This window comes from Thalassophryne amazonica, chromosome 11, assembly GCF_902500255.1.
Source record: "Thalassophryne amazonica chromosome 11, fThaAma1.1, whole genome shotgun sequence".
NCBI lineage: Eukaryota > Metazoa > Chordata > Actinopteri > Batrachoidiformes > Batrachoididae > Thalassophryne > Thalassophryne amazonica.
This window is the reverse complement of record NC_047113.1, coordinates 36,250,109-36,274,206: the sequence shown is the minus strand read 5'-3', so window position 1 is coordinate 36,274,206 and position 24,098 is coordinate 36,250,109. Positions and strand designations below refer to the sequence as shown.

The 24,098-nt window shown below is 40.0% G+C and overlaps 1 protein-coding gene across 1 annotated transcript in view; it reads right to left on the bottom strand.

Annotated features, from left to right (window-relative positions):
- Positions 1-179: 179 nt before the first annotated feature.
- The window catches only part of LOC117520319 (putative monooxygenase p33MONOX), a 37,388-nt gene continuing 13,469 nt past the window's right edge, over positions 180-24,098 (bottom strand). The window contains exons 6-8 of the mRNA XM_034181642.1: positions 18,048-18,187; positions 6,932-7,113; positions 180-1,180 (exon numbers count right to left, since the gene is read on the bottom strand). Of these exons, the coding sequence (XP_034037533.1) occupies positions 975-1,180; positions 6,932-7,113; positions 18,048-18,187 (528 nt within the window). The 3' untranslated portion in view covers positions 180-974. The remainder of the gene's footprint in view (positions 1,181-6,931; positions 7,114-18,047; positions 18,188-24,098) is intronic.

Below are 24,098 nucleotides of genomic sequence, written 5' to 3'. Positions count from 1 at the left end.
TCATGTTGATCTTATTCTGCCATCTTGTGGCCAAAGACTGTCTAATGAAGAAAATTTATTTTCTGCCACATCTAAAATGTCTAGTTCTACAATGTTATTAATAATACTACAGTATAAATAGATGATAAACAAGTTTCCAAAACTTATTTACACACAGAACTATTAAATTAAAACACCAGTTTCACATTTTAAACAACATATTTATTTACAGATGTAAATGGGAGATAAACTCCTTGTGCAATTAATCACTGGTATTCAGTATTTTGTTTCATAAAACTATCCATTCATTTGACTGTGACACAAAAATGCAATGCTTTGCAGTGTAACAATATTAAAATATTACTGTGATGCAATATAAAATAAAAGTTTTGGTACCAACAATTTTGAAAAACGATGATTAAAAGCAAAAGTTTAAAATTGAAACAATAAATCACTTCAAGTGAGCAGTCATTTTTTTTTTTTGGTAAATATCAAATAAAATGGTTTCACACATTAACAAGATCTGATTGTCAGTGGCACAAACACCAATGCAAACAATCCAGCAGGCTAACAGCATCAGTCATACTACACTATACTCTGCTCAAACACTACACAGCTACAACTCTGAGTTTATTATTTAAAGAAAAAAAAGAAAAAAAAAGGACGACAACCTATAACTGAGCATTATGGATTGAAATCTCTGGTCAGTGGTGATAACCGGAAGAGAGACAGACGCAAAAAAAAAAAAAAAAAATCTGACAAGTTGTTTCAAAAACTTAAGTCAAGCCATAATCCATCCGAGGGCACCTGCTGGGAGGAGTAACTGCAGTGGTATTAACCATTTAATAACATACTGCAGGTGGTCCTAAATCTGCTCTGTCACAGTGGGATCACAGGGAGGCAGAGAAAACGAAGGAATCAAACAACCAGAACATGTCAAAACAAAAAAAATAAGAGGATGAGGGAATAGAGGTAACTACAGGGCTGGTCTGGTGTCAGAAACCCGAAGGAGTCAAAACATTCAAGTCCCGAGGTTTAAGTTTGTGTGGCCGTGATGGTACGCATTTGGCCTCAATGCCTGTGATTTCAATCTTGGGGGGTATAAAGTTGGCAGGGTCTTCCACCTTCAGGTTGACCTGAGACTTGCTGTAATCCATGGTGGAGGACTTCTGCAGGCCCAAGTAAGATTGCAGTGAAAACCCTGTAATGGAGAAGACAACAACATAAATAGTAGCAGATTACACGAGCCAAACCAAGCAGTCATTAAAAAGTCATTTCAAGTGATGGAGTGTTTTACAGGGATGAAAGTGGTGAAAAACAAAACAACAACAACAAAAACCTGAAACCCAAAATTATCCCCCCGAAAATCTGGGGCGATTCCAGACAATAAACTGCAGGGAGTGCAGCACCCATTTTGGTGAGAAAAAAAAAACAAAAAAACTGATCATTCATTCCTATAATAGTATTTTGCCCTTACTAGGACTAGAAAATCAGTTGGAAACCACACATGAAATGCATACAAACAAAATTATCAAGAAGCATTTCTGTGTTAAAGTGACATGCTCTGGATCACAAATCACTCCGCATCCTATACTGTTCCACTGTTTCACCAGATTTCAATTACTGTGTAGAGATATAGGGCAATAACTATATGAGTACAACAAAATCACTAACTATTCTTCAAAAAAGGGCAATACGGGTCCTTCATAATGTCGTCTATCAAGACCACATTCACTCACTCTTCTTAAAGTCAAAAATAGAAATAGTAAAATTCCAAACAGCACAGATGTTGTATAAAGCATAAACACCCTTTTACCAAAAAACATACAGAAATTGTTCAGGGATCAAAAGGAGATATATGAATTAAGAGGGAAAAAGAACTTTAAAATTAATTAAATTTGTATAAACAAGAAAAGATTCTACATTTCATTTTGTGGAGTGAGACTGTGGAACAGTGTCGGTGAGGAGTTAAAGCAGTGTCCAAAGATTCAACAACATATAAAAAATGTTTTCACAGAATATAAGGATGCAGTGACAGTGTAGGGTCACTAGGTGTTCACATTATTATTTATCTTTGTCTTTTTCTAAAATTGTATTGTAGCATGATTAATATTACTGCTGTTGCTGTTATTATTATGATCATCATAATTGTTATCAGTAGTACTTTTTAGGAAGCAGAGAAGGGGTGGTATTTATAACATAACATTTATTGTGTGATAAAACGTTTGTACAAATAGGACATAAAAAGCACACATCAAAAGTTAAAATCCATTATAATTAAAACTATAGTAATACTAATTGCACAAGTAGTACATAAGACACACATCCAAGTTAAAATAATAATTAAGAAAAAATATTGAAATATTATTCAATAAGTTTAGACTTCTTCACACTCCTTTTTTTTAACAAACTTTATATGGCCTGTTTTACTTTTTATTATGTTATGATTACAATGCATAAATAAATATTACAATTTGTTACGCATTTGACTCTAATGCTAACTTTAACAGTGAAAATGCCATAGACATGCTAACGCGTTAGCGTCGCTCCCGTTTTAGTTATAAAATACATCTATCAACTGTTTCCGAAACCCATAACAGGTCAGTTTAACATAAAAAGGTACGTATTACTCACAGACATATGTACGTTAAGGATTAGCATGGGGAAAACAAAAGGATCATGAGCGCAGTCACAGCTCGGACCCCTTATACCACCCCTGGCAAAAATTATGGAATCACTGGCCTCAGAGGATGTTCATTCAGTTGTTTAATTTTGTAGAAAAAAAGCAGATCACAGACATGACACAAAACTACAGTCATTTCAAATGGCAACTTTCTGGCTTTAAGAAACACTATAAGAAATCAGGAAAAAAAATTGTGGCAGTCAGTAACGGTTACTTTTTTATGGACTCACTCAATTCTGAGGAATAAATTATGGAATCACCCTGTAAATTTTCATCCCCAAAACTAACACCTGCATCAAATCAGATCTGCTCGTTAGTCTGCATCTAAAAAGGAGTGATCACACTTTAGAGAGCTGTTGCACCAAGTGGACTGACATGAATCATGGCTCCAACACGAGAGATGTCAATTGAAACAAAGGAGAGGATTATCAAACTATTAAAAGAGGGTAAATCATCACGCAATGGTGCAAAAGATGTTGGTTGTTCACAGTCAGCTGTGTCTAAACTCTGGACCAAATACAAACAACATGGGAAGGTTGTTAAAGGCAAACATACTGGTAGACCAAGGAAGACATCAAAGCGTCCAGACAGAAAACGTAAAGCAATATGTCTCAAAAATCGAAAATGCACAACAAAACAAATGAGGAACGAATGGGAGGAAACTGGAGTCAACGTCTGTGACCGAACTGTAAGAAACCGCCTAAAGGAAATGGGATTTACATACAGAAAAGCTAAACGAAAGCCATCATTAACACCTAAACAGAAAAAAACAAAGTTACAATGGGCTAAGGAAAAGCAATCGTGGACTGTGGATGACTGGATGAAAGTCATATTCAGTGATGAATGTCGAATCTGCATTGGGCAAGGTGATGATGCTGGAACTTTTGTTTGGTGCCATTCCAATGAGATTTATAAAGATGACTGCCTGAAGAGAACATGTAAATTTCCACAGTCATTGATGATATGGGGCTGCATGTCAGGTAAAGGCACTGGGGAGATTGCTGTCATTACATCATCAATAAATGCACAAGTTTACGTTGATATTTTGGACACTTTTCTTATCCCATCAATTGAAAGGATGTTTGGGGATGATGAAATCATTTTTCAAGATGATAATGCATCTTGCCATAGAGCAAAAACTGTGAAAACATTCCCTGCAAAAAGACACATAGGGTCAATGTCATGGCCTGCAAATAGTCCGGATCTTAATCCAATTGAAAATCTTTGGTGGAAGTTGAAGAAAATGGTCCATGACAAGGCTCCAACCTCCAAAGCTGATCTGGCAACAGCAATCAGAGAAAGATGGAGCCAGATTGATGAAGAGTACTGTTTGTCACTCAAGTCCATGCCTCAGAGACTGCAAGGTGTAATAAAAGCCAGAGGTGGTGCAACAAAATACTAGTGATGTGTTGGAGCGTTCTTTTGTTTTTCATGATTCCATAATTTTTTCCTCAGAATTGAGTGATTCCATATTTTTTTTCCCTCTGCTTGGTCTAAAAAAGTAACCATTACTGACTGCCACAATTTTTTTCCTGATTTCTTATAGTGTTTCTTAAAGCCAGAAAGTTGCCATTTGAAATGACTTTAGTTTTGTGTCATGTCTGTGATCTGCTTTTTTTCTACAAAATTAAACAACTGAATGGACATCCTCCGAGGCCGGTGATTCCATAATTTTTGTAGAAATAGCTGCCCAAGCTGCCTGATGTAAACAAAAAAGAAGACGAAAAACTAAATTCAGTGATGAACGCTGCTGATCAGTGATCTAAAAAAAAAAAATTGGCACAGGCAACTGGCGAAGAAGAATAATTATTTTCATCCCTGATTTTAACTTTACAAATCTGACAGTCATCTGTATAGTTGTGTGTAAAGTGTATAAACAAAATTCCATTTCAGCATAAAATTCTTTATCGTTATATCCAATCGTGCTTTTTCATGTCAGATGCTTATGATCTTGTTTACATTAAAATTTAAAAAGGACCCCGCCTCAACAATCTACTGCATGTGGTGTAAACTGTACATCACAATTGGTTTGAGGTCTGGTATGTTATGAGGTCTGTTAGAAAAGTATCCGACATTTTATTTTTTGTAAAAACCTGATGGATTTGAATCACGTGTGCTTGCATGAGCAAACCTTGAACCTTCGTGCGCATGCGTGAATTTTTTCACGCCTGTTGATTGCGTCATTTGCTTGAAAGCAGCCTTTGTGTGAGGATGGGTGTGGTCTCTCATCAGATTTTCTTTGCAAGGAAAATGGCGGAACGACTGGAGCAGCGCGACTGCATCAAATTTTGCCAGATACTGGGTGACAGCCAGGTGGAAACCATTCGGATTATTTAGACGGCTTTCGGTGACGATCCTATGGGCATCACACAGATTAAGGAGCGGTACAACCGGTTTAAAGACGTCCACACAACGCTGGAGAGCGTGCCACGCTCCAGTCTGCCATCAACATGCTGAAATGACCAGATCATTTCCAAAGTGAATGCTGTGGTGATGCGGGACCGTCGTGTGACTATCCGAGAAACTGCGGAAGAGGTGGACATCGACACTTTTTTGGCACATTCCACTGTGACAGAAGATTTGGCCATGAAAAGAGTTGCAGCGAAATTCATGCCAATGGCTTCGGCACGAAGCTGCTGACGGAGCAAAAGCGCCTTCGTGTTGAAGTCTCACAGGACATGCTGGACTCCAAAAAATGATGCCCACCTCTTCTACCATTCGGAAGATTCAGACGGCTTTCGGTGGTTTTTCAGTCGTGTGACTATCCAAGAAATTGTGGAAGAAGTGAGCATGTCACAGCATGTCCCGTGTATGATTTTTAAATAATTAACTTGTATTTTATTGCATGAAATAAGTATCTGACAGTAGAAAAAAAGGCCTTAATATTTGGTATTTGTTTGCAATTACAGAGGTCAGATGTTTCCTGTAGTTCCTGACCCAAGTTTTTACACACTGCAACAGGAATTTTGGTCCACTCCTCCATACAGATCTTCTCCAGATCTTTCAGGTTTGGAGTTTCAGCTCCCTCCAAAGACTTTCTATTGAGTTCAGGTCTGGATACCGGCCAGGCCACTCCAGGACCTTGAAACGCTTCCTATGGAATAAGAATGGAATTATGGAATTATCATTAGTTGCCCTGGCTGTGTGTCTGGGGTCACTGTCATGCTGGAAGACCCAGCCATGACCCATCTTGGACAAGTCTATCTCGGCTTTCAGTGCTTACCAGTCGAGTGAGTATAAAAGAACTTGCGGAGAGCTGGACATGTCCCAACTTGTCCTCTAACACTCCGAAACGGAGGTGTTCCTTTGTCTCGCTTCATCAGCGAATCAGTCGTGACGCGCGAAGCCTCCGCACGGCTTTCCATGACAAAATCTCTTGTTAAAAGTGAAATCTGCTGGAAAATGGCTGATGTCCAGGTCTTGTGATAACCAGAGAAAGAGCACACAACGGTCTCGTATCCACAGAGCCATCAGCTTAGAAATGATCCAGTGGTTTGTGCCGCATCGTTGCAGCGCGGCGCACCGACCGTCCTTAAAGGGGTCCTTAAAGCTGTAGTTAAAGTCCTTATTCTCTGTGAAGCCCGTAAAATTTTCACTGAAAGCCAGATAAATTTTTCGAATGGTTTCCAGGTGCCAGTCTCTAACAGCTTCTGAAAAAATTCTGATGGAAAAAAGTCATTTTCATTCCGCCATTTCCAGACAATGAAAATCCGACGAGGGGGCGGGACCACTCCTTCCACAAGGCATGCTCACAGGCGAATGACGTCACCGACAGGCGTGGAAAAACTCACGCATGCGCACGAGGGTTCAAGCATGTCTGACGTAAAAACATGAATGAAATCCATATAGTTTTTGAAAAAAATAAAAAGGTACAATACTTTATGGACAGACCTCGTGTGTATATATATATATATATATATATATATATATATATATATATATATATATATACATATACACACACACACACACACACACACACACACACACACATTTATTTTCTGGAGGGACTGATCAATTACCAGACTGCCATGTCACTGCCTTGAAGAGTCATGTGCATTGGTATTTAGGTGGAGGACTGTGTCAGAAATTTGGTTTTCTGGCAAGAGAGCAGATTTGTCCAATCTGGCAATGACACTTGTGCTGTGTGTTCTGCTTTACAGTGGCTGTAAGATGGGGCCCAAAATCTTTTATTTGCATATTTTGCTTCAATAAAACTAATGAATAAATGCACAGCAAACCATCAGGACCAAAATATAAATTACTCACCTATGCTGGTTTCAGAGCCTGGATCAGTGGGGGATTTTGTGACCAAAGACCGAGTTCCAAAGAAGTTCCACTTCTCTACTCCTCCACCTCCTCCCTCATTTCCTCCCATGTCTGGGTTTATGTTTGGAGCGGTGACTTCTGTGGTGGGAAGAATGGGAGCAAGAGTCGGCTTTAACCCGGCCCTGTAAGTCAGGACAGTAAGGGCAGAACATCAACACACGAGAAAGATGGACCAGAAACACCAAGATATATCACACATACAGTTGTGCACAAATGTTTACATACCCTGGCGGATTTTTTTTTTTTTTTGGTCATTTTTCAGAGAATATGAATAACACAAAACTTTTTTTTTCATTCACGGTTAGCGGTTGGGTGAAGCCATTTATTGTCAAACAACCAGGTTTACTCTTTTTAAAATCATAATGACAACACAAACTACCCAAATGACCCTGATCAAAAGTTGACATACCTCTGTTCTTAATAACATGCATTGCCCCCTTTAACATCAATGACAGCTTGGAGTCTTTTGTGGTAGTTTTGGACGAGGTTCTCTGATGATAAAGCTGCCACTGAATGCGTTTCAGACTTTATTTACATCAATTACAAAGAAATACAAACAATATGGCACTTTATGGTAAATCTGCATGGAGTAGACAGTTCTCAAAAACTGAGTGACTGTGCAAGAAGTAGAAGAGTGAGGAAAGCCACCAAGACACCCCAGAAGAAGTTATAGACTTACATGGCTGTGACTGGAGAAATTATGCACAGCGCAAGCTTTGCATTTTGCATCACTACTCTTAGCTTCATAGTGGAGTAGAGCAGAGAAGGATTTTCTTTCACCAAAACAGATGAAATCCAGGCTTGCATCTCAGATGTACCTTCTGGCAATTTGTAGCTAAACTTTCAGGTCTTCTTTTTAAGAAAATCCTCCTCTATACCACTTCATCATGAAGATGGATAACTGGTAATACATTGTCATTATGTTTTTTTAAGATTTTTGCAAATTTATTAAGAATTAAAAAATAAAATTACAACCCCTGGCAAAAATGATGGAATCACCGGCCTTGGAGGATGTTCATTCAGTTGTTTAATTTTGTAGAAAAAAAGCAGATCACAGACATGACACAAAACTAAAGTCATTTCAAATGGCAACTTTCTGGCTTTAAGAAACACTATAAGAAATCAAGAAAAAAGATTGTGGCAGTCAGTAATGGTTACTTTTTTAGACCAAGCAGAGGAAAAAAAAATATGGAATCACTCAATTCTGAGGAAAAAATTATGGAATCACCCTGTAAATTTTCATCCCCAAAACTAACACCTGCATCAAATCAGATCTGCTCGTTAGTCTGCATCTAAAAAGGAGTGATCACACCTTGGAGAGCTGTTGCACCAAGTGGACTGACATGAATCATGGCTCCAACACGAGAGATGTCAATTGAAACAAAGGAGAGGATTATCAAACTCTTAAAAGAGAGTAAATCATCACGCAATGTTGCAAAAGATGTTGGTTGTTCACAGTCAGCTGTGTCTAAACTCTGGACCAAATACAAACAACATGGGAAGGTTGTTAAAGACAAACATACTGGTAGACCAAGGAAGACATCAAAGCGTCAAGACAGAAAACTTAAAGCAATATGTCTCAAAAATCGAAAAATGTACAACAAAACAAATGAGGAACGAATGGGAGGAAACTGGAGTCAACGTCTGTGACCGAACTGTAAGAATCCGCCTAAAGGAAATGGGATTTACATACAGAAAAGCTAAACGAAAGGCATCAATAACACCTAAACAGAAAAAAACAAGGTTACAATGGGCTAAGGAAAAGCAATTGTGGACTGTGGATGACTGGATGAAAGTCATATTCAGTGATGAATCTCGAATCTGCATTGGGCAAGGTGATGATGCTGGAACTTTTGTTTGGTGCCGTTCCAATGAGATTTATAAAGATGACTGCCTGAAGAGAACATGTAAATTTCCACAGTCATTGATGATATGGGGCTGCATGTCAGGTAAAGGCACTGGGGAGATGGCTGTCATTACATCATCAATAAATGCACAAGTTTATGTTGATATTTTGGACAATTGAAAGTATGTTTGGGGATGATGAAATCATTTTTCAAGATGATAATGCATCTTGCCATACAGCAAAAACATTCCTTGCAAAGAGACACATAGGGTCAATGTCATGGCATAGGGTCAATGTCAATGAGCAGATCTGATTTGATGCAGGTGTTAATTTGGGGGATGAAAATTTACAGGGTGATTCCATAATTTTTTCCTCAGAATTGAGTGATTCCATATTTTTTTCCTCTGCTTGGTCTAAAAAAGTAACCGTTACTGACTGCCACAATCTTTTTTTCTTGATTTCTTATAGTGTTTCTTAAAGCCAGAAAGTTGCCATTTGAAATGACTTTAGTTTTGTGTCATGTATGTGATCTGCTTTTTTTTTCTACAAAATTAAACAACTGAATGAACATCCTCTGAGGCCGGTGATTCCATAATTTTTGCCAGGGGTTGTACATGTACATGAGTATTCACAGCTTTTGCCATGAAGCTAAAAAAATTGAGCTCAGGTGCAACCTGTTTCCACTAATCATCCTTGAGACGTTTCTAAAGCTTAATTGGAGTCCACCTGGGGTAAAGTCAGTTGACTGGACAAGATTTGAAAAGACACACACCTGTCGACATATAAGGTCCCACAGCTGACAGTGCATGTCAGAGCACAAACCAAGCATGAAGTCAAAGGAATTGTCTGTAGACCTCCGAGACAGGATTGTCGCAAGGCACAAATCTGGAGAAGGGTACAGAAACATTTCTGCTGCTTTTAAAGGTCCCAATGAGCACAGTAGCTTCCATCATCTGTCAATGGAAGAAGTTCAGATCCACCAGGACTCTTCCTAGAGCTGGCTGCCTGTCTAAACTGAGCGATCAGGGGAGAAGAGCCTTAGTCAGGGAGCTGACCAAGTACCTGATGGTCACTGTCAGAGTTCCAGCATTCCTCTGCGGAGAGAGGAGAACCTACCAGAAGGTCAGCGATCTTCGCAGCAATTCACCATTCAGGCCTATATGTAAAAGTGGAAAGATGGAAGCCACTCCTTAGTAAAAGCCACATGGCAGCCCACCTGGAATTTACCAAAAGGCACCTGAAGGACTCTCAGACCACGAGAAACAAAATTCTCTGGTCTGATGAAACAAAGATTGAATGTGAAGATTTTCAGACCTCTGGAGAGATGTGAAAATGGCTGTGCACCAACGGTCCCCATCCAAGCTGATGGAGCTTGAGAGGTGCTGCAAAGAGGAATGGAAAAAACTGCCCAAAGATAGGTCCACCAAGCTTGTGGCATCATATTTGAGAAGACTTGAGACTGTAACTGCTTCCAAAGGTGCATCAACAAAATACAGAGCAAAGGTTGTGAATACTTCATGTGATTCCTTATTATTTTTTTAATAAATTTGCAAAAAACAAAAACACTGAAACAAACAAACAAACCCCCCCCCCCCCTTGTTTTCATATTGTCATTATGAGGTGTTGTGAGATGAATTTTGAAGGAAAAAATTAATTTGCTCCATTTTGGAATAAGACTAACAAACTGTGGAAAAAGGGAAGCACTGTGATTATTTTCCAGATGCACTGTAGGTCATGCATACAATTACCTGTGTAGGTAATCCTTGCACGAATGGTGGATGCTTGCGCTAAACGCTCATTTAAAAAGGGATGACATGCTAAAGCATTTATCTCTTTATAGTACACTGATAATGCCCCATGGCACATGATATTCTGGAAATGATCCCATGTTAGCATACGGGAAGCTTTTGTCATCCTAATAATCCCTCTAAACACTATAGTTGTGTCGGTCATTGTTTCTGACTTCTCGCTCATTTCTTAAACAAGGTTTGTCACAGAGCATGTAACAGAGGACAAACTATCGGCTCCAGATAGTTTAATGATTGGCTCCCCAAAAACCAAGATTGAAAAGTGTGTATAAACTGTGTGTTGCCAGACTGGGTGTTTTTGGATCTATTCTGCTTTGTGCGCACTGCTTTATACAATACACTTGCCAAAGTAACAAGGACAGTTAGATGTAACATTTTGGGTGGTTTGTGTGCATTGTTGGAGTGTTTAAACAGCTTTTTGGCTGGAAAACTTCTGCATCTGGCAATACTGTCACTGCCACGTGGCTCTGGGCTCATTACGCAGGTGGATATCTGACAACATTCAATATTTAAACACATTTTACTGGACTTTCTATGACTGGGAGCAACGGCACAGACATGAAAATATTAAAAAAAACAATGTGATGCAGGGTTGCTCTGCACATTTTCTAATTCTCCCTGCTCCGCTGACTACTGCCGCATTCACACCGGACGACACGCAAGCGATGACGCCGACAGGTTGCCATGTAATCCCTATGGAAGGACGCGTTGTGGCACCACAAAAGTTCAAGGCACGCAATGCGACACGGACATGAATGAAGCGATTTTGAGCAATTGGCGCGTTTGTGGCACAATATCGCGTCGCGTTGCCTTCCTCCCCAAGTTGAAAAATCTGAACTTTCTCATCTTGTCGCATCGCAATGACCAATCAGGGACTGGATATGTAGTGACGTGGAGATGTCTGGAGTTTATACTTGATGTGGACATGTCCTGTCTCTGGCAGTCAGCCTGTGAGCAGGACTTATGTCCCTTTTGTCCTTTATTTCACAATTATGACAGAGTTTGAGGGGAGAGCGAGCAGAAGCACCGCCGCAGCGGCTGCAGCCAGCTTTTTGTTTTTCACGTGCGTGCACGAACGAATCGTCCGTGAAGATTATTTTATTTATTAACTACACAGATGTATAATAAAACAAATGGTGACTGGTTTATAACACAATTATGACAGAGTTTGAGGGGAGAGCGAGGAACTGCAGCGGCAGCCAGTTTTTTTTTTGTTTTGTTTTTTTTTAATTGTTCACATGTGTGCACGTGAACGGGACAGGAGGTCCTCAAACTGGGTCCTGGAGAGGTTGAAGTACCACCGAAAGTGGCCGTCATCCAGATGTAGTGGCTGCACTCTGCGTTGTGTTGTTATGACTCCGCCCATTCGCTTCCCTCGGGACACGAACTCACGATCTCCGACATGGGAGTCGGACTCTCTAACCAGAAGGCTAAAACCCAGGGCTCTGGCCTTGTGACTAGAGAATCCTTTTGAGCTGTTGGGAGTGATGTTTACTAACTACATCTGCACAGCGACACCTGCTGGCCTCCGTTACACTCACCCCCCCTAAACTTACTCCCATCCGGGTACACGGCACCATTGTAGCGGCTACACTCTGCGTTGTGTTGTTATGACTCCGCCCATTCGCTTCCCTCGGGACGTGAACTCACGATCTCCGGCATGGGAGTCGGACTCTCTAACCAGAAGGCTAAAAGCCAGGGCTCTGGCCTTGTGACCAGAGAATCCTTTTGAGCTGTTGGGAGTGATGTTACTAACTACATCTACACAGCGACACCTGCTGGCCTCCGTTACACGGATGCAGCTCCTGCAACAAATAATGAAACTCCCCGAATTAAGAATGTCTCATGAGGATGTTGTGAACCCAGGGACGGTGCCGCTGGCGACGTTTGTCAGCTTTCCACAACAAATAGAGCACAGCAACTCGCTCATTGTGATCAAGGTCCAGCATGTTGACTTGACGGCGAGCGGAACAGAAGCTCCTCCTATTTGATGACGCACTGGGGCGAATTTTCGCAGCGAAAGCAGAGCCACACACCAGACGATGGTGGCACGTCCATCACCAGGCGAGAGACGCGAATTTGTGGTGTCGCGTAGGGATGTGAATCGTACAACAACTCACGATTCAATTCGATTCCGATTCTTGGGGTGACTATTTGATTCAGAATCGATTTTTGATTCAAAGAGCTCTGAGAAATAGTTATATGACTTAAAAAATGTTTATGTTTAAGAAAATGCAGCTTTACAAAGTTAGTCAAGTGATTCTAGATGTAAAGTTACTTATCTGCTTTGCTCGTTCGGAGTTGGCTGGCAGTTTAGTGAAGCGCTGGTCAGTAGTTGGCAGAGACCGCTGCTCCCCTCTTTTAGCTCCGGGTGATAGCGTAGCATGTGGGCTTGCGGATTTGAAGTGTTTCCAAAGTACTTGACTTTCATTTTGCAGATTCTGCACACTACATAAGTCATGTCAAGCTCCTTTGTACGCAGCAAATAATAAAATCCAAAATGTGCCCAAACATTTGCCTTCAGCAAAGACGGTGCTGGCTGAATTAGCTCTTCGTCCACCATGCTAAGCTACAGCCACTGAACTCTGCAGCGCACGAGTGTTTGAAGCACGCTGGACCACCCCCCCTTGCGGGGATGCTGTAGTACGGAAGCCGTTGCCTTACAAACAGTACACACGGCGAATAAGCAAGATTATGTTTAAAAAAATGCATTTAAAAAACTCAATTCTTGGACATTTTGGACTCAGAATCGTAATAAATAAGAATCGCAATTCGGACGTCAATCGATTTTTTCCGACACCCCTAGTGTCGCGTGTCGTGCGGTGTGAATGCGGTATACCAATTAACTGAGGTGTTAATCAAAACCTGGGAAACACCAAAGTTCAATAATCAGGTGTGAGTATAACAGCAAAGACATGAAAATATCCAGGACAGGTACCATGCAGGAGCAGGGTTGGGTACCCCATGAGTTAGACACATTATAATCGCTGAGTTGCGGGTGGCCATCACCCAGAGAAAGACGCGGCCTTGTTCAAAGGCAATGGCACATGCACTTAATGTGCATCTTTTTAAAGCTGATGCAGACTGGAATGATCAGAATAAACAAACACACACACACACAAATGCCAACGAAAGGAACTGAGTTGGTAGAATTATCAAAACCAAGCTCAACACTGTGGAATATGCATCTGGATATTACAAATGCATTTTGGATATAAATTAAAATGTGCCAAGCTTGACTCTTTATTTAAAAGTGAAAGCATGGAGAACGCCCTAAAATTTGGCCCCTGAGAACTCAAACTCAAAAAATTACAGAAGACACAAGTGTCATATCAAAGGAAAGCCAATGTTCTGTCAATTTACAAAAAGGAATACATTTTCTAAATCAAAGCAAGTCTGAATCAACATTGATAAATTGTTCTTTCAAATCCATTTTTATTGCAATATATATATATAAAAAAGAGGCCTACTGTTATCACCCCCGGTTTTCTAACAAATTAAAATTACTCATAAAATGTTATGGCTATGATATCTTTGACAAAATAGATGCTTGAATATTAGTTTGGAGGCAATTTGTACATTTCATGTTGATGTAATGAATATATTTAGACCTACACTAGTGTGTATTTTTCCAAAATGTTCATAGTTTTCACATTTTTTCATTGTATAAAGACTGACAGAAGGACAAAGTATTATTTAACATAAGTTTTTTGTTGACTTTCATAGGTCATTAAAATGATCCATGAATGGCTGTCATGAACAGACATTTGAATTCATATTTTAGATCTGACATTTTGCCAAAACCTTATCTATTAGCTACTTGGTTTTCTCCCCATTGATTTGATGAAACAGTCACTTTAGTACAAAAATTTGTTAAATTATCAAAAAAAATGGTTGCATAGTAGGCCTTTAAACCAACTTCTGTTAAAAACTGGTAAAAGGATTAACAACAAATCACATGATTTCAGCCAAAATGCCCACTCCCACAGGATGCTAAGAAGTCCAGCAGTGTTTACTGTAGGAGGTGTGGGAGGTACACTAAGTAAGTGGTGCCATCCATGGACTGCCAGCTGTATACTGTTCTCACAGGAATCAAACAAAGTATGTACAAAAGAAAGAGGGTCACTGGTAACATAAAAATGGATAAACAGTACTGTATTGAAAGTGCCGCCAATTTTTATGTCCGCCAAGGACGCAATAAAATCACCTGCATTTATTTGTCCATCTGTCTGCCTATTAGCAGTATTACATCAAAACTACTGCACGGATTTTGACGAACTTTTCACCACGGATACATATTATGCCATGGAAGACCACATTAAATTTTGGAGGTGATCCGGATCCGAATTCTGGATCAAGATATTCCTTTATATACGCTTTGAAGGATTACGTCAAAACTACTTCACGGATTCTCACCAAATTTGCACCTCAGATAGATATTAGGCCATGCAAGACCACTGAATTGTGGATGTGATCCAGATCCAGATTCTGGATCAAGATTCACTTTATTCAGGCTTTGAAGGATTACATCAAAACTACTTCACAGATTTTGACAAAGTTTTCAACACAGACACATATTAGGCCATGTAAGACCCCATTAAATTTTGGAGGTGATCTGGACCCGAATTCTGGATCAAGATTTATTTTATACAGTCTTTTAAGGATTACATCAAAACTACTTCACGGATTCTCACCAAATTTTCACCACAGATACAAATTAGGCCATGAAAGACATTTTTTGGACAGTTCACTTGACTGGCATAAATGTTTTATTATTGCTGTTAACAACTCTCCCTGCATCCCACAATCAAGTTTTATGTCTCTTTTTTTCAGGACAATCTGTACTTTCAAAATATATATGCTATAGTTGTGTTTTATAAGTGCAATAAAGGTTTACAATCAGAAATAAGAAAGAAAAAAGTAAAGCAGAAAATAATTTCCCACACACATTTATTCAAAACACACAGCAAAGTATAATAAACTAGTAACATATCACTCATAAAAACAATCTTTGGTGTGTCACGTGAGGTGAATCTGCCCTACGACTGGATTTTGGAAAACCATGTGATGGTGAACCAACTCCGATGGGACACTCACATTGCTCACGTCATCATACAGCTTCTATGAGGAGTACAAAGATGGTGGCCTGAAAGTCCGCGGAATTAACTTTTCAGCCAAAAAAAAAAAAAAAGCAAGTTTCTATCTCATATCATTAAAAAGTTATTTATAATTTAGTAAAGCTTGGTCTCAGCCGTCGTATATGACGGCCTCGGCCCCAAAGGGTTAAACCCTTAGATCTTGAGCAAATGTATTTATAAAGAGAAACTGCATGAACTACACAAGATTTTTTTATTTTCTTATAACAAGTTTATTCAATGAGGAGAAACAAATGCTAAATTATTGTTGTGTCGTAACTTCATTTTTGTTCAGCCTTTGTGACCCGTCTTCATGAAGTTAGATACAAAAATGTTGAAATTGGCCCTATCCTATGATAAAGAATCCATAAAAAAAAAAATTACTGGATCCGGATCGTGTTCTGGATCATTACCAAAATTTAATGACCTCTAAGTTAGGCCAAGATACACCCCTGGTAAAAATTTCTTTGAAATCCGTTGAGGATTTTTTTTTTTTTTGAGTAATCCTGCTAACAATCCAACCAACAAACAAATGGACGCGACCTAAAACATAACCTCCTTGGCGGAGGTAATAAACATAAACAAGCTCAAGTCTCCCTAATGCATATAGTCACATTTGGGCCACAGCAGGGGTACATTATTATTTGCTTTATATTGGAGATTCACAGTCAGCCATTCTTCTAGTTGTGCTCTAACTTGAACAGCCAACATAAAAAAATGCATTCAATAAATGTAAACCAGACGGGACACACCAGCCTGCTGTTGCCTAGCAACATCAGACTTTACACACACACGGACAGAAATCGACAGAAATTTAACTCATCTGCACACGACAGATGTCTCCCTCCCTCCATCCCTATACCCCCCCCCCCCCGTGTCTCTCCACTCCCCCCACCCTGGCTTCCTCCTTGCCACCTCGAAGGCAGCGTGTTTTTTTTTGTTTTTTTTTTACTGCTGCAGCCTTCAACCCCCAGGCTGGGCGGCGCGGGCCCCTCCTGCTGCGGCCTTCACCCACTTTGCCTCAATTCGGAAGACGGACTACTTCAAGTTCAGTGCACATAAACAATGTCAAATGTATATGTGTTGTCTTTAATTTTGATGTGTGCCATTATTACAGTAAACAAGTAATAATTGTGGATTAATTGCTGTATCTTGTCTGAGGTAATTGGAGTGTAAACGTAATTGCCCTTTTTTGGGATCAATAAAGTTGTCTGAAGTAACAAATAATAAATGCGTTCCTTGCAACACAACTGCATCCACTGACTATTTCTCCTGAGGTGGCACACAGCAATCACAGAGAATATTGTCCTGCTGTCCCACACTGTTTTTTGCTTCACAGGGGTTCATATGATTTGATATTTCAAAGTTCCAAATGGCAGTCATTAAACATCTGATTGCCATCGAGACATCTGTGCTTCCTGATTCTTTCATTTGTCCAACCACAGTCAAAAAGCAGGAAAGCATAGACATCACTAACAGCTCGTCATGTTAACTGCTTCAAAGATCCTTATCAACACCACTGCTGTCCTGTTGAGATCACCATTCCGACATCACTTACTGTACCAGTCTTTGTGGTCACACTACTGCAAAATCAGATAAACTTAGGTGGCTTTCTTGTAGAGTTATGTAAAAATAAAACATGGACATCAATCATTATAAACAATGGGACCACAAATTTGGCTGACTGAATCCCCCCCAAGGATGATTAAACAATGCATTCTAGAGTGACTCTACCTATATGTGGTTAGGAGAATTACAACAGCCTTGATGAAGCTAAACAGCACTATTCAATAAAAAAATACACTCAAGGCTTTCAATAAGCTGCACTCTTGTGTGTCAATGTCAACATTAAAGAGAGGAAACAAAATCCAAAACAGATGAGAAATTTCCTGAAATGAATCAGCCGAGAACAGGTTACAAAGCCATTGTGAGCTTGCAGAATATTATAGTGAAACCCATCTGTTCCAAATACACTGTGATGATTGGCTGAACACACAACTGAAGGTATATTCACGTTACCCCACTGAACCATACTTTGCACATCTCCTCCATTACACATAGGGAAGTGACCCCAGAATAGCCCTGGCCTGAAAAACACACAATCATATTTAGGATTTGTAATCAAGATATTTTTCTACCTATTTTTTAAAATTGTGCTATAGTGGGGTTTTTTTGCCACTATAGCAATAATGGTCTTTCTTTTATTGATGTTCCCATATTGTACATCACTCTGGATCCAAAAACCATTTCAACAGCATGTTACTAACCTGCGGCTAACACAAGGTGATGCGTAGGGACTAACACAGAGGGTTACACTGGAGGTGACAGAGGGGGTGCCACTTGGTGTTGTTTGAGCTGATGTTGTTAGCCTGTCCTCCTTGAGCTCCCCACTTGGCATTCTCAACTTCTGCAGAAACAGAAATTACAACAAAATATTAAGACACTGGGCTTCATGTATCAAAATTGCGCACTTGTGGCGTAAATTTACGGTGTAAATTTGAAGTACACCAAAGTTGCCGTGACATGTATCAAGCAGTGCGCACCTGCCCATTTCCGGTGCACGCCTGACGTGACCTTGATAAATGCGGCGGGTGAAAACAATCGTAATTATAATAAACACACCCATAAATATTCAGACTCCGCTTCAGACACACCCTCATTTTACGACATGGAAGCCAGGAAGACGGCAAAGAAAAAGAACCCCACCAATCACGACGCGTGCCAATAGAGTGTCAAAAGCAGCCGTCGTATCAACTGTTTTGTAGTATAATCAAAAAAGTGTTAGTGGTCCCTCGTTTATCGCGGGAGTTATGTTCTAAAAATAGCCCGTAATACGCGAAACCGCGACATAGTCAGCGTTATTTTTTACAATTATTATAGACGTTTCAAAGCTGTAAAACCCCTGTAAAACCACTTTATACACTTTCTCAATCAGGCATGAACATTTTCTCACTTTTTTCTCATGTGTAAACACTCTCAAAGTTCAAAGCTTATTAGAAAAATAAGACCAAACTGTTTTCAGGCGCAAACATTTATTTGAGAAATAAAAATAGAACGTTTTCCTATAAATAATTATGATGGCCTTTAGAACTAACGAATTTAATTTTAACGATCAACGTACGAGGTTGGACACATAAGAAATTATTAATAGTGACTGACCAGTATTTCACAGATCGCGCCTCTGCGTCCTGACGCCGCGCCTTTTTCCACTCACACCTGGCTGCAGGTGTCTGTTTCCGAGTGACACACACAGTTACGAGTACTTGTTGGCGCTCTTTTTTCTTCTGGGCGAGAAGATTCTTATAAACATACACGCAGACCACAATGCACTGTAAAAAAAGCATGCAAAATTGGACTAAAGAAATCCGCGAAACGACGAGGCCGCGAAAGGTAAACCGCGTTATAGCGAGGGACCACTGTATTCTCTTTTCAAGAATTATTGACATGTGGATATTTGCTCGCTCAATTAATAAGACACGCCTAATTTTTCGGATTTCTTTATTCTTAAAATGTATGTCTTTATTTATTTTATTGTGACAAACGAATGGCGATGACATTACCTGATTGCAGCACAGGCGAAAGGAATGACAACACTACAGTTGTAATTATCAATTTCATTGTCTAAAACGATCACAACACAAAGTTAAGCTCAGCGCTGCTCTGGCTCCAGGTTCTGGAGAAAAAGGCGAGCAGCGCATTCTTTGCGGTCAGCGCTGTGGCCACGGATCGTGATCGAGACCAACAATCCCGCAAAAGCGGGATTTGTATTAATTATTATGTAGTATAATCAGGAAAGTGTTATTTATGTAACATATGCATTGATTTGTATAATGGCACTGTTTATCATGTTGATCATTTTCATTTTTATGTGGATTCCACCACTGGTTCATTTTGGTGTATAATTTACACCACCTCTCGACTTGGTGTATATTTTCAGCGCACCGTACGCCAACGACCACATTGATAAATGCCAAGTAGCGCAGTCGTTTTGGCGTACACCCCATATACGCTCAAATATCACCGTACGCACATTGATACATGAGGCCCATTCAGTGTAGTGCATAACAACCCTGAACAATACAACATGAAGGAGAAAGGGTTTGGAAGTATGCTCCTTGCCCAAACAACAAAGTTCTGTCACATATTTCACAAAATATAAACAGAATGCTTGTGACAAACGCATCACTGGTTTTATTAAAAGCGTAAGCCCTCTCTATACATACATACACTTCAAAAGGTCAGCAATGTTTTTGTGGACTTGGCAGCTGACAAAAACAATGAAGTGCGTCACAGATACTCAGAGCCAATCACCTTTGATTTAGTGTGGGTGTGAAGAGAGAGAATCTTACCAAGGATGATGGTTGATAAATAAGAGCATTACTGCCAAAGACCACAATAAGATGAACTGATATCAGAACTAAACCAAGAAGCTTTATTATTTAAAAACAGTTGGGGCAATAAACTGAAAACTGTTCAGAACAGAAGCATAAAGTACAGGTTAGCTCATTTTTGTTCTTACACAACTGACAGAAACTGAACCAGGAAATTGCATGAAGAACTGTCCAATCACAAAAAGACATTCACCAAGCAAAATGTTGACAGCCTCTGGTTCCATCCTCTCAAAAATTAAAATTTGCTGCTTTTTCTTTGTTTTGTATCACTGTAAATTTTAAATAAACTATTCATTTCTTTGAAAGCATGAACGAAGTTCTTATGTCTTAAATTAGGTATAATGCTTTTTTTTTAGTGTTGTGGGCACCAAAAAGCACCTAATGATGTCACCACAGGATATGAAAGACATTTTTAACTTTTTCCTGGGTTTTCGTAGACTGAACTGACAATGAAAATAAAAGTCAGTTGAAAGATATTACAACACCTGCACAACCAACACATTGAAAGAAAAAATGATCTACACTACTTTTCTGTCCAAAAATATTATCACAATACAAATAAACCAATTAGGTTAACTTACAACTGTATTTCAATAACTATGCTGAATCTTCAATGTGGGCAAATTCCTATCCATAACGTGAGAGCCCTGTATTCTGCTCAAGGCAAACAGGGGACCTGTTATTTACCATCATGCAAATGAATAACAGGGAATACTCCCAGATAACCTTTAACTCTTAGATTTTAGCTCTGATTCCCCACGCCAGACTAGCCCATATCAGAACTGAAACCTATTTCCTTTGGTGATTTATAAAGTGGAGTAACGGAAGATAGTAAACACCAACCACACTCAGTTTTACGGTTTTTACTTGAGGCGATCTGGGACAGAAATTCCCACATATCCCGTCTTCAGATAAAAAAAAGAAGAAAGACAGCAGACTTTCAAAGATACGGAAAAATGTTACGGATCAAAAGTCGATGTTTTTGAATACAAAGCGATGTACTAGTTAGGCGTGTAGTTCATGTTAGCTAACAGGAACGAGGATACTCTAACCGTGCGTGACACCGAGCTAGTCACCATTAAAAGCCGACGTTAAGGTCACTATACATGCTCCTGATTGGGACATAACACATGTAGGTCAAAACAGCTATTTTTCATAGATTAGCCTAATAGCCAACAACGTTGCTTTGCTGTTAGCGTTGTTAGCATTAGCATACACATGTGGCCTAAGTTATAACGGCATTTGCCATTAGCTTCAGATACATAAAGAAACGTACCTTTTTATGATGCGGTTTCTTGAATGTTCCAGTCCGATAGGTTTCCTCAGTTTAGCCATAATTAGTTTGTGTAACAAACTAAAGAGATGAGTATTTAAAAAAAAAAAACAACCCGTGCAAACGGGACACGGCAATAGCAGGCCTCTTTTGTTAGGCGCTCTCCTATTGGTCGAGACTAACCAATAGGAGAGCCACGTTCGTTTCATTAAAGGGCGTTACCAAGCAACACTGCTGAAAGAATGTAACATATTCTATTGATATAGATTACGAGATTTATTTTATGAACACATATGTAGTTTATGCGCTACCAGATCAGATTAATAGGCCATCATTTAAAAAATAGACATGTTGTACAGCTTTATCATCTGATGCAGATGCTCAGTTCTTTCCAATGATGCCTCACATTTACACACACACACACACACACACACACACACACACACACACACACACACACACACACACACACACACACACACACACACACCCACACACACACCCTACACATTGGGAGCAACTTGATGATTAAGGGACTTGCACAAGGACATTTTCGTGAGTTCCCTGTTTGATGTGGAATCAGTCAGATGATCCTATGGTTAGAAGCCTATCTCTCTGGCCTCCAGGCCAAAACCTTTCCAGAGCCCTCAAAATGTGATGCAAAACACACTCTTCACATATGACTGTGTAGCCTCCCAGAACAACACTAGCATCAATAAATTTGCAGTTGACAGTACAGTCATCGGTCTGATCACTGGTGGGTACGAGACAGCATATAGAAGAGAGGTGGCAGACCTGGCCGGGAGCCGCCAACAATTCAGTATTTTAACGTTTCCCATAATCCCCCTGGCAGCCCCCTGCGCTTCCCAGAATGCACTGCGGCACCAGCAGAGTTCCGGTGTGTCACAGCACATGTAAACAATGGCTAGCGAGGATGTGGATGGTGTTGATCCAGCGAATTCACAGGAGATTATGATGATGACACCTTCTCCCAAATTTTAAAAGGGTTATCTAGAGGAGGTGTAGCACCTGTGATGGACTTCTGCCATGACCTGATGCAGTCTTGTTGTCCATAATTCATGAAGTTTGTTTACATTGTGCCTTAAACTGGAACTCTGCTGAAACTGACCTCTTATGTGAGTCACAGACCATGAGCTGGAATGATATTCACAACTGCAAAACAGCAAATAATCTTTACCTCAATGCAGACAAGACCAAAGAGATGTTTACTGATCCAACGAAGAGTGGGAAGCAGCACACACCACTATACATTGATGACACAGAGGTGGAGAGGGTGAATTCCTCGGCACTCTCATCAGTGATGATCTCACCCGGTCTTACAATACCCAACAGATCATCAAGAAGTCCCAACACAGATTGTAGTTTATGAAAAGACAGAAAATATGGTATGTCAGCCAAAATTCTCAGCAACTTCTACAGGTGTACAATTGAGAGTGTCCTCACCACTGCCATCACAGTCGGGTATGGTAATTGCATGGTCCAAGACAGGAAGGCTCTCCAGCCTGTGATTAAGACCTCACAGTACATCTCTGGGGCAGCCTTCCCATCACTGCAGGACATTTACCAAACCAGAGTCCTACGTAGGACACACAACCACATCAGGGACAGTACACACCCCCAACACTCACTCTTAAATGGATTGCATTTATATAGCGCTTTTTCATCTGCATCAGACGCTCAAAGCGCTGTACAATAATGCCTCACATCAGGGTGCTGCCACCCTAGGTGCTCACTACACACCGGGAGCAACTAGGGCATTAAGGACCTTGCCCAAGGCCCCTTAGTGATTTTCCGATCAGGCTGGGATTTGAACCAAGGAGCCTCTGGTCTCAAACCCAACGCTTAACCACTAGACCATCACCTCCCCTACTCTTCACAGTCCTACCATCAGGCAGATGCTACATGAGTCTGAAGTCCAGGACTACTAGGCTGGGGAACAGATTCTACCCACAGGCCATTAGGCTTCTCAAAACCTTTCTTACATACTGACCCCTCCACCACCTGAGTGATTGTTATTTCACTCACTGTCATTCTTCTCCTCATCATTATTACTATCATCCTCTAAGAATTATATTGGCTCTGTTCACTATTTATGCATCCATGCACCTTATGACTTCTGCACAGCAGGAATGTTATTTAAAACTACACAATATTGCACAAACTTGCCATTACTGCATAAACTGTACATCCGCACATCCTCTAAACTGCAGATCCTTTAAATAGTGTATAAACTACATTATTCAGTCTAATAATATGTATTGTATAATTTTTTAAATCATCTGATGTGAACATTCTACATGCAGATTTTCTAGGGAGATTGAACAGTGTAAAAATTTTATTGTGTGGTATAACCGCCTGTTTATACTGTGCACATGACAATAAAAACACTCTTAAATCTTAAAAATCCATACATGACAGAATTTTTTATCAGAACATACAGCCAGTTCCACTGGTGTGCACTTGGCAGTATTTTCTTTGTCCACATTCGAGCGTTAGATATATTGATCAGAAAAGTTACACTAGCAAACAGTCTTCTGAGAAGACTGTGGTATTTTCCAGGAGTAGGAAATGAGGCTCGAAATCTGATGTATTGGTTGTGGGCTTGGGTTACGGTTAACATTAGCATACAGGTT